The sequence below is a fragment of the Primulina tabacum genome, chromosome 6 (genome assembly GCF_025594145.1).
Source record: "Primulina tabacum isolate GXHZ01 chromosome 6, ASM2559414v2, whole genome shotgun sequence".
Taxonomy (NCBI): domain Eukaryota; kingdom Viridiplantae; phylum Streptophyta; class Magnoliopsida; order Lamiales; family Gesneriaceae; genus Primulina; species Primulina tabacum.
In genome coordinates this window covers 38,854,575-38,866,835 of record NC_134555.1, presented here as the reverse complement: position 1 = coordinate 38,866,835, position 12,261 = coordinate 38,854,575, and the positions used below count along the sequence as shown (strand labels likewise).

The window sequence follows — 12,261 nt, the reverse complement described above, 5'->3', positions numbered from 1 at the left end:
GTTTGGTATCAAAGTGAATTAGGCTTGGAATGGAATACTTATTACTTAGACAAAAACTTGTGTGAGACGGTCTCACGAGTCGTATTTTGTGAGACGGATCTCTTATTTGGGTTATCCATGAAAAGTATTACTTTTTATGCTAAAAGTATTACTTTTTATTGTGAATATCGGTAGGGTTGAACTGTCTCACAGATAAAAATTCGTGAGATCGTCTCACAAAATACCTACTCTATTACTTATTTGATATCAATACTATGATGTCATACTTGGTACGATGGAATGAGGTAGGAATGGAACGAGCATTCCAAATCGCATGCTTCGTAAATGCATAAAAATAAGAATCTTCATTCCTATGGAGTATTTATTCCCAAATTCATGGAAATAGTGATTCATTTGTTGATATCAAGGAATCATCGTTCCATTCTATTTTTTAAGGACAAAAATTTGTGTGAGACGATCTCACGAGTCGTATTTTGTGAGTTACCCGTCTCACAGATAAAAATTCGTGAGACCGTTTCACAAGAGACCTACTCTTTTTTAAGATAATAAAATCATATATTTTTCTTCTATCTATATCATCTTCTACAATCTCTCCTACGACTCGAACTTTACTTCTCCTTCATCTTCTTCCGCTCTCTCTATTTTTTCTCCCGCCTCTCGAAGGTAATACCTAAATTCCTCTTTATAAAATCTCATTTCTTCGTGGGGTTTTTTGTTGTTGTAATTTTATATACATTAGGATATGTGTGTGTTGAATGATGTTCTTTCGGATTTCTATGTTTTTTATGCTTATTTAATGAATAATGAACAATTAAAACCAAGATCAGAGTGGTCCAGGCAAGAACAAGAGAAAATGGAAGCATGCGGAATATGCCAAACTTGTTGAAGCACTTTTAGATATGGTAAATCTTGGATAATATAAAGCTGAAAATGGTTTCAAACATGGATATATTTGAATTATGTTGAGGAGAAGCTGCAAGTTTCTCTGCCTAACTCAGGTTTGAAGACCAAACCACATATTGAATCCAGAATTAAGGTCTTCAAGCGAGATTTGCATATTGTGTATGATATGTTGAATGGTCCCAATACAAGTGGTTTTGGTTTTGATCCAATAAAAAAATGTATTACTTCAGAAAACGCAGTATGAGATTCATATTTTCAGGTTTGCATATTTTGCTACGTTTGGTTGGAGGATAAAATAATGAAATGACTAAGAGAGAAATGATAAAAAGAATGATTCAAGTAGAAATATAATATATAATAATAAAATAATATTATATTTGGTATGATGGTCAAGAATGAGATAATTAATAATCTTTTGATGAATTGACAAAATTGCCCATCCACTTTTGCGGCAGTCGGCGGCGGTGGTGGTCGGCCGTCGGTGTGGTTGCCGCAGGCGGCGGCAGTGGCGATCGGTCGACATGCGGAGGGGTGGTCGGCAACGAAGGTTGGCGGCGGTGGTCGGCCGGCGGCGGGGGTTGCCATCCGGCGGTCGGTGGAGGGAATTGGTGGTGAGTCTGGATTTATGAGAAGGGTAAAATTGGAAAAATATGATGGGTTTATCACATGTCCACTATCTCCTGTCGGGGAAACTTTTAGCTTTTGTAATCCCCTAAGGAAAAGTGATGGTATTCACATGTCCACTTATTTTTGTCGAGGAATCTTAAACTTTTGGTGTCCCCGAGAAAAACGTGGTTGTGGTTCTACTTCACCATTTGGTCCTGTCTCAGCAAGATGCTTCATGTCTGACCGAGGTCTGAAACCCTTTCCAAATTCTAGCTCCTTCTGGTTTGGGCATTCTGGGCAGATATGTTCTGACCATCTTTCCACATGAGCCATATTGCAGAATTTTCGACGAGTCTCTTTACTCCCCGACAGCTTGCTGTTCCACAAAAGATTTCTTTTCTTTTCGAATAAATCTTCTGCAAAACTTGTTGTTTTTCCTTTCATGGTATTTAACATGAATGATCTGTTTACCGAATTGTTACAAAATTTAAACAGAAATTTGACCTCGTCCATCTCAGTTAGACAAACTCATAACCCCATGCTCTTCTGGTTGAAATGTTATCTTCAGTTATTGAAGCAACAAGGGGTGTTTCTTCTGTCGAATGATCTTTTATAAATTTTTGAACATTAACATCCGGCCTCCTTAACTTGATGAAGTGAAAGGCTTCGTGAGAGCCTTTTACTGCTGGTTCTGGTGCTGTACTGGAAAAGTATAGCTTCAGAGTATCTTCTCTGGACAAATAGTCGTTATTTGCCCATGTTTCATGCACGGCTTCCTGAATCCATTTAGGTAGTCTTGAAATTTCTAGGAAGATTGGTGATGTGGTATAAACTGAGGCAAGAGCTCCGAATTCATACCATACCGTAGGATATTTCTTTGAAACATCAACCCTGATTGTAGCTGGGTTAATGCCTACTCTTATTTTTAATTTCTCTCAATTTTATTGGTAAATCTTAAATGAAGAAATTGTAGCTTCATTAGTATACCCTTGTCATTATTAGGTCTAACGTAGATCTTTTCCTCTTCAATCCCCGAGGTGAAAGGGTTGACTTGAAGACTCGAGATAAGGATCTGGAATCTCAATTTTTGTTTCAGTTGACTCATATTGAGATGATCCCGACTTAACACTTGTGCTAGGGTTATTTGAATCCCCTGCTCCAGGTATAGAGTCATGTACTCGAAAACTCTCCATTTGGAAAACTAGTGTCTTCTCAATGCCTTGGAGGTGAGGCCATTGTATTACAGACCATAGCCGAGTATAAGCCTATAAACATCATGTGATTCGATCGGAGACGATTTTCTTATCGGCTTGTTGTAACCTTCCCGCAACTTCTGCATTTAAGGCCAGCTTGTTGAACTCGTTTTGAAGCATTTCAAGGTGTTCCCTCAAATACCACTGCATTTTTATGATGACATCGATATCACCGTTGTCCATCTCTTGTTAAAAAATTTGCAAGAATATTTTCATGAGATTTAATTATCACAATATCAAAAATATGATTTTGACATAACGCTTGTCATCTTAATAATCTAGCCTTCTCAGGTTTAGATTCTATCATGTTCCTCAAGAAAGCTTTTACATGTGTATTATCAACTTTTAAAATAAATTTCTTTGCAAGTAAAAATAATGGTCATTTTTTAAAAGCCTTTTTTACTGCATAAAATTCTTTTTCGTTGATATGTCATCTTATGGCTTATGTATCTGAGAAAAACCACTGCAATATCTGCATGATTATTCTCCTTCTGGTGTGAGCTTTGTTAAAACTGTCGCCCACCAATGATCACTGGTATTCGTATATAATACCATATCATCTTCATCCTGAGGAATAGCCATTTTTGAAAGATTTTTACAAATCTCTTTTAATTGACAAAGTCCCTGGGCGTGTGCTTTTGTCCTTATAAATTTTTCATATTTTTTCAGCAATGGACTAAACACTTCTGTGTTTTGCTATATTTTTAATAAAATTCTAGCAAAATTAACAACTCTAGAAAACTTTGAAGTTGTTTATTTTCTTTTAGCTCGTTTGGAAAATTTTGCACCTTTTCTACTATATGATCCTGCAAAATTATTCCAGACTCATCGATTTCTATTCCAAGGAATTCAATCTTTCTTGTGGCAATGACTTTTTTCTTTTCTGATAGAATCAGTCCTTCTTTTTTACACACATCAGAGAAAATCTCTAAATGATTAATATGTTCTTCCATATTTTTAGCTGTGATTAAAATATCATCAATATAGACAAACATAAATTTAAAATAATCTTTAAATAGATTATCTATTTTCCTTTGAAATATCTAAGATGAATTAGGAAATCCCATTGATAATACTTTCCATTTATAATTTTCTTGTGGTGTGGAGAAAGCTGTGAATTTTTTGTTTTCCTTCTGCATCCGAATTTGATAAAATCCGAATTTACAATCGAATTTACAGAATATCTTCGTATTGCGTATGCAACTTATTAGATGTTCTCTGCTAGGTATAAAATACTCATCAAACTCCAGAATGTTATTAATTTCTTGATAGTTAATAACTAATCTGGGTTTGTTTCTTTTTATCTTACCATGATTTTTTACCAGAATCCCGGACTGTTGTATGGTGAAATTCTTGCTTTGATCAAACCAAGGTTCAAATGTTCCTTGATTATAATCTGCATATCTATTTGATCAATTATGTTCATTGGGATGGGTTTGCATCGAAAAAATTCATATTCTTTGCATTCCTTAATTTTAAGGCAAGCTTTGAGCTGATTTTTATCCCACAATGCCAAGAGATCTTCATTATAATTTTCTTTGATCCTTTTCTTGACATCTTCAAGTGATACATTTGATTCGAACCCTAACTCATTCTGATATAGGACTATTTAAGGCATTCTATTTCTTCAGGTTGGAGCTGTTTATCTGCTCTTAATTGGAGCATTGTTTCTCCAAACCGTCTAGAATCTTTCATTTTTGGATTCATAAGTTTTCCTTCATCATCACACTTGCTGCAAAATTGAATGAGCAATTTTTTGTAAAATGCCTCTCTTAATCGATGGACTATTATTTTGTAATCACAAGGTATTGTAAATACTAATGTTCTAGTCTCATTTTCTTGAGTATAGGACTTAAACATTTGTAGAAAATTATTTCATAACAAAATATCAGCTCATGTATCATGAAAATAAATCGGTGGTGTTTTCACCTTATACCAAGGTGTTTGTCCAGCACCGCCAATTACAATTTCAATCGTCTTAATCCCCATACATAAGATTAAGATTCTTCTGGAAAAATCTCTTCCAGCAATCTTGGATAATTCTTCTTCCAAATTATTCGGAAAAACTCATCTTTATCTTGTACAGATTCCCGCTCCTGAATCAATATAAGCAGCAAAGTATTCTGCTTTATATTGTTCGTATAATATCTCAAACGGAATGTGTATTGAGAATAGGCTTGTGGTCATTGGATTTTCCACATCCTATCTTGGCCATAAACTTCATTCCATATTCTAGATGTTTCCAAGGTTTATATTCCTCGAGAAACTCTATTCCAAGAACCAATCGATCTGGTTCTTTCCCTGAAATTCCTTTGATCTGAACTTCTAATTCTCCGATATTGATTATTCATTGGTAAGTTCCTATCATCGGTTGTTCCAAATAGTATATGGTATTACAAGGAAATTGATTCCTTTGTTTCTTAATATCAAATACTATTTCTACTTCCTTCCACCCTTCTGGGCATCTAAGCTTTCCTATGGTAGAAAAGCTTTTTGGCTCCTGTTGGGTTTCTCGGACATGCGTTTTTCTCCGTCTGTAACTTGTAATTCTTTCTCCCTAAAAAGATAGTCTTCTTGATTCCAATCTAAGACTTTGATTCCTTTGTATAATCGATTTATCTTGTATTTGGATATTTGTTTCCTGTATTAAAAGAAACTCAACTCTTTTTGGATAAATTGCCTTAGCAAATTTTCCAAATATCTCAGGTATTTCAATAAACTAATTTCTAATAAACAAATCTGAATGATGTGTATTAGACATAGCGTATGAAATTCGATAGGTAATAGAATATGGTATATTATCTTCTTTCATCAGCCTTTTTTTCCTTGAAATTTTGATGTAATGTCAAAGCTTGGCTGAAATCTAGATCTGCCAGGTTGTAGGCAATTCTCGGATAGATTACTCCTACAATCTTTCCTGCACAGAGATTTCGTGAGATAGTTTCCAATACTGAATCTTGAAGGTTCCCCATTCTTTTATCGCATATAGCAATATCAATGGTTGAATATATTCCTTCTTTAAAAATATCTTTTATCATAATTTGGATTGCTCCAATATGAATCTAGAACATGGTCCACGCTACTTCTATCTTGAGTTTTTGTAATTCCTCCTTAATCTCTTCATAAGGAATTAGTTGTATCTCCATTCTATTTCATGTAAGTTCCATTGGAATTGTCATTTTCCTTCTGAAATTTTATAGATTAGATGATGCTTTCTGTTTATTATGCCAAGATTTCCTAAAAAAATTTCTACATGTCCTGCAGAGAATCCCTGATATATCTGAAGACTAGGATTTTTTCTCATGATCCTTTGGACCATGTTATGAGATATTGTTGTCTGGCTAAAGAAACCAGACAAATCTTCATATGTTTCTTGTCGAAACACCTCGTCTTCAGTCAGATTCAGTTCCATCAAATTCTCTCTGACTCAAAACTTCTTCTTCTCCATATATACTTTCGTCTGAGGCAATATCCTCAAACTGGTATACTTGAATAAGATCCTTGTTATAAACTGCTTCTTCAATATCCGGGGTTGGATCGAAGCGTTTGTTACTTTTTTTTTCATTTTCTAGACATTTGGTTGAGATATGACCTCTTGCTCCACATGTCAGCAATTACAATCTTTAAAACTTTCATTAACTCAAGTATGAGCTCTTCTGAAAGTTTTTTTGTAGGTTTTCTTCCTGTGCTTCGAGATGTACTCGATGCTTGGGATAATATCCTACTTCTTGATGGTCCACTTCTTTGTCCAGATTTATAGATCTGGCTTTTTGTCTGGACCATACTGTTCTTGGTTTCCAAGAACTTCTTCCACTTCTAGCATAAGGATGAGTTCTCAAACTTTTTCTTTTATGCCTCTGTGGTTTACTTCCAATAATTTTTGAAAGGTCATTTTCCTTACAACATAAAGGAGTACGTTTGTTAATACCCCTTAGTCGTTTGTAATTCTTTTGTAATGCAGTCAGATGACACCATTTTGCCAATTTTCCTTTGAGAAAAGAGGCTCTTCTTGCCAAAGTATCTAGATTGTCAGAGAGATATTCCCTTATTAACATTTCTCTCCAGGAACTTTGCATTTTGGCGAAGAAAAGTTGCATTGCTATATCTTCTTCGACTCCTGAATTCCATCTATATTTAGTGAATAACATAATGTATGCATCCACTAAACATATATCATGTAATTCAAGACTATACAGAGCTTGGGTATATTTCTTTTTCTTCTCTGTATCTTGACTGTTAAAATAGTTTGCCCCTATAAATTGTGCTTTAAAAAGGGTAGTCATTCTTTCCGGCTACTCGCTAACAGATTCTTCGGCTAGGTGATTCTTTGGTTTCCACCGAAGTCATGTCCTAAATAATTTTAACTGATCCCATCAGACTCACTTCCAGAAGTTTAATGAATCCTTCTCTGTTGAGATCAAGTGTTCATGCTGCGATTCTCATAGCAGATGTCCAATCATCTATGATATTTTCTCTGTTTTTGAAATCTAATACATCTAGGTTAAGCATAATCCCATAAGGATGTATAGGTTATAAACAGATTTCACATAGGGTGTTTGGTGCAAAGGAATGTGATTCTTCCTTGACCTTGTTCCTGCTAAGTGCGATTCTCCACCAGTATAAAAATCTAGTTGGGATTCTCTAATATTTATATTCTGAGTTCCCATACTTTCTCTTGGTGGTTCCTGCGAAGATGACCAGGTTATGATAGGTTGTTCACCCCCAATTGTGTTCATCTTTAGATCTACAACCTTGATATTTGTAAAAGATTCTGCAAGCTTTTGTAGATCCTCTAGACCAATCCTTTCTAAAGTTGTCATCAGATTAATTTTTTTTTGAGACTGTTTTGATTATACTGATCATCTTTTCTTCTTCAGTTAAAGGTTTTGATATCACTTTAGCCTTCGTTTTTTGATGTAATAAGGGTTCAGTACCAAATGATGGTGGTAACCTTCCTTCTGAAGTTCTTTTACTAGAACTTGGTTGTTGTTCTAGATTTTGAAGTCTTGTTAGAATATCTTTTAGTATTCCAAGAATTTCTTCATGGTTTTCAAATATTTTCTCCACATTTTGTGGTACATAATACAACATATTGTCATAATTATGTACCGTCTTTTGAATTTCTCTAAGATCTCCGAAGAGTTTAGAGGAATCCAGTACTATTTCTAAAAATCTATTATTTTGAATCATAAGTTTGCTTTAGAATTCTGATAAGTTTCTTCTTGCACATTAGTTAGATCTTCATGCTTTGAATATTCCAATGATTTGGAATATATCCTGTAAATACTTAATCTCGAAACTGGGTTCGGATTCATGTTAATTGAGAAAATTTCTCCTCCTCAAACATTTAATTACTTCATAATAATAAATTTGTATGTTTGAAATAATTTTACCTAGGTTCTGATACCTTTTTTTGCCCCAAAAAATCCATCACTAGATTTTACACATATAAGGGTATTTTCGTCATTTTGATCTTTTTAGAGAGTTTGGGCAAATATTTTAAATATATGGAGTTAAAATAAATTTGAGCTGAGGTTTTGAGATTTATCAAATAATTTACTCTTATTTTATTCATTTAACCATTATTTAATTTCATTCCATTCCTTGTGTTTATTTTATACAAAGACGCTGTTAGCATGAAACTGACAAAGAATGAGACCCCAACATGTACGTATATATATACATATACATATACATACATGTATATATGTGTGTGAAATTGGCTTGTACCACACACATTTATTTTATATATATATATATATATATATATATATATTTGTGCTGCATGCAAGTTTTACAGAGCCCGATGAAATCATCATCACAGTGAATGTGTTTTTGTTCCTTAGTGAGGAGGATATATGTTTTTTCTTTTGCCGCAATTACTTCTTCGAGTTGGAACCATATATTTGTCCCTGATCTATCATACCCCACCCCCACCCCCCTCTCTTTTATTCTTCCTGGCCGGTCATGGCCAAGAGAAAACCAGCAACGGATCAGAGAAAAAAAGTTGTAGCTCTAGTTTTTGCTGTAAAAATTCAAGATCAGCTGAAAGCTTCAATCTGAAAAGAAGCTTTTCTTGATTATTATTTTTTTTAATTTCTTTGGCTGCTTTTCATCCATGTTTGAAGCTCAAGTTCGTGTGTATATAATTGAACAGTAGTCCTCTCTCTTCTTCCCATTATTAGTTCATATGAGAAGAAGAAATTAAAACAGATCCCAGTTGTTGATTTGTAAGTTGGGATTTTGATCATAGGAATCTGTCAGTTTGGGAGCAATGTTAAGAAACAGCGTTAATCCCTCTCCCCCTTCGGAGCCACTCTCTTCTTCGGAAAACGGAAGCGTCAGTAAACGAAAACGACGGCCCGCTGGAACTCCAGGTAACTTATTAACTGCACGTAAGATCAAATTTCGGGGTTTCTTTTGATCAAATTTTAATGTTTTCCGTCGACTTTTTACGCTTCCAGATCCAGATGCGGAGGTGATCTCTCTATCCCCGAAAACCCTTCTGGAATCAGATCGATACGTGTGCGAGATCTGCAACCAAGGGTTCCAGCGCGACCAGAACCTGCAGATGCACCGGCGACGGCACAAAGTTCCGTGGAAACTGCTGAAGCGAGACACTCCGATGGCGCGGAAGCGTGTCTACGTCTGCCCAGAGCCCAGCTGCCTCCACCACAATCCCTGCCACGCGCTCGGAGATCTTGTCGGGATCAAGAAACACTTCAGGCGGAAGCACAGTAATCAGAAGCAATGGGTCTGCCAGAAATGCTCCAAAGGATACGCTGTGCAGTCGGATTACAAAGCCCATCTGAAAACCTGTGGAACTCGTGGGCATTCTTGTGATTGTGGCCGTGTCTTTTCCAGGTACGTTCTTGGCTAATTTTCTTTGAAGATGTTTCCATAAATAAGTAATGTTGCTAATTAGTGGAGTTATAAGAGATATATGAATGTATAATTTGGCAGAATGAAAGGATCAGGGATTTTGTCTCCTGTTTTTTTTCATGTATTCAGTGAAGAATGTTTTTTGGTACAAATTTGTGGTAGAGTTTTAATACTTTCGTACTTCTTTTTATTTATTTAAAATGTGGGTTTTCAGTTTTCCTTCAACTTCAGAAGAGTGTGTCAAGTCTTTTTCTCAAGAACACTTGATTTTGACTTGACTGGTTTATATATGTTTAATATATAAACAATGATTTGTTTTGGGATAATAAAAATTGAATCTTTTTGAAATCCCAGTTCAGATGTTTACATGTATATATCTATATATGCATGATATAATTTATGTGAATTATAATTTTTTAATTGTTACCTTCTTCAGAAGAACATTATCGTACATAATTGAGGAGTTTCTACTGTTTTATTTAAATAAAAATATTTGATTTTCATAGGGTGGAGAGTTTCATCGAGCATCAAGATGCTTGCAGCATGGGGCAGCTCCGATCAGAATCTCACCCACTACCGCCGGCTCTGGTGGCGGCTTGCTTATCTGGAACGGCTTCAAGCCCCGGTCCCTCCAGCGACACCAATCTCAGTGTAGCGCCTAGGCATGGCAGCAGTGCTTTTCCCAGACAAATAGATCCCATTTTCTTCAGCAGCTTCGCCGACACCAGATGCGGCGGAACCGCCTCCCGCTACCCGAATCTTGAGCTCCAGCTTCTTTCTAAAAAATTAGACGAGTATCAGTCGACACAGCTGCAGCTCTCAATTGGGTCGTCGGAAATGGGAGGAAGAACCGACACTAGAACCACCGTCAACTACTATCGGTCCCCGCCGCGGGGTATCATCACCACCTGTGAAAAACAACCTTTTGCAGCAACGGGGATGCCTGCAGAAAGTCTGAAAGAGCTCACGCAAGAGCAGCTTAGGATGGCCATGGCGGAGAAAGCTTACGCCGACGAGGTGAGGCAGGAAGCGAAAAGACAGATAGAACTAGCGGAGCAGCAATTCTCCGAAGCTAAAAGGATCCGGCAACTGGCCATTATAGAGCTCGAAAAGGCTCAAGCGCTGAAAGAACACGCCACGGAGCAAGTCAACTCCATCATGCAGCAGATCACTTGTAATTCTTGCAAGCAAAAATTCCAACAGAGTCACGCTACATCTTCTTCCTGGCCGACATTTGCAGAAGCTTCGTCTTCTTCTTGTGAGAATTCACTTGGGATGAGCAACATATCAGCTGTTCTTAGAGAATGGGAATTCAAGAAAAGTTGATCAAAATTGATATGAATTCATGTATTGTCACGCAGAATTTACTCCACCGTGTTACATTGAATTCTGTGATTTCAATGTTAATTATTGAAACTCTTTTTACTGGGGTGTAATTAACACTCCTCTAAACAACTATTATCTTGGAAATTATGGCGCATAAATGGAGATTGACGGAGTTTTTGACTTGAGTTTATTGCCTTATTTTAAAACTTACTGTTTTTTATCATTACAAAATCTCCGTCATTTGCACCCGGATCGCTGAGTGAAGTGACATAAATTTGTTGGCAAAAGCAGTCCGTATTTCGTGAGACGGCGGACTTCATTTGAATCATTCATAAAAAAGTAATACTTTTTATGCTAAGAGTATTACATTATTGTGAATATCGATAGGGTTGACCCGTCTCACATATAAAAGATTCGTGAGATCGTTTCACAAGAGACTTACTCAAATCTGTTTGATTTCTCCGAGAGAGACGTGAATTTAAAAGCGAAAAATCTCATCTCCCACCTCAGTGTAGTCATAAAAAAAAAACATTGGTCGTTCCCAAAAGCATGCTTTGTGTATTTTACTCTGCATTTCCGGCGATGGCAACTTCACTGTATATATGAAAAATGATTGAATAAGTTTTTCTTCTATTTTCTGTCATTCGAGTTCAGAAATCTTGGATTTATGATTCCCACTTCCTTGTAAAATTCTGTATCTATATTAAAATCGGCTCGTTAGCTCGTGAACATGTTCGTTGGTAAGTTCATGAGTAATCTTTTAGATGAAAAAATAATTGTTTTGATATTTGATTTATTGATTTTGCATATTATTTATGAAATATATAGAAAAATCTATTAAATTTATTTATTATAATAAATTTACAAATTTTAATAAGAATAATATATTTTTCTTTAAATATATAATTTATTTTTAATTAATTTAATGAAAATTTAAATGTATAATTCATATTTATTAAGCTTGTTTAGGCTCGATAAAGGCTTGAATAAGCTCGTGAGCCATGCATATATTCGTTAAATAAAACTCGAGCTCGGCTCGATTATAAACGAACCAAGCTCAAACATTCAAGAGTTCGGCTCGGCTCGGCTCGACTCGACTCGACTCGATTACATCCCTAATTCCAACATTTTTTTTGTGCTCATCTTGATTTGGCGAGGTAATTAAACTAAATGCTGACATGTTTTTTGGTATGATGTGAAAGAAATATTTTAATTTTTTTTATATAATATTAGTTTATCAAACATGAAATTTTGTCTTTTGAAATTAATAAAATTATATTTAATATTTATA

General features: G+C 35.5%; 1 protein-coding gene across 1 annotated transcript; it reads left to right on the top strand.

The window, feature by feature from the left end:
- The first annotated feature begins 8,578 nt into the window (after nt 1-8,578).
- Nucleotides 8,579-11,149, top strand: LOC142549410 (protein indeterminate-domain 14-like). The gene is made up of 3 exons (XM_075658342.1): nt 8,579-9,139; nt 9,227-9,626; nt 10,151-11,149. The coding sequence occupies exons 1-3, from the start codon at nt 9,037-9,039 to the stop codon at nt 10,968-10,970; spliced, it is 1,323 nt and encodes a 440-aa protein (XP_075514457.1). The 5' UTR covers nt 8,579-9,036; the 3' UTR covers nt 10,971-11,149.
- Nucleotides 11,150-12,261: the final 1,112 nt, after the last annotated feature.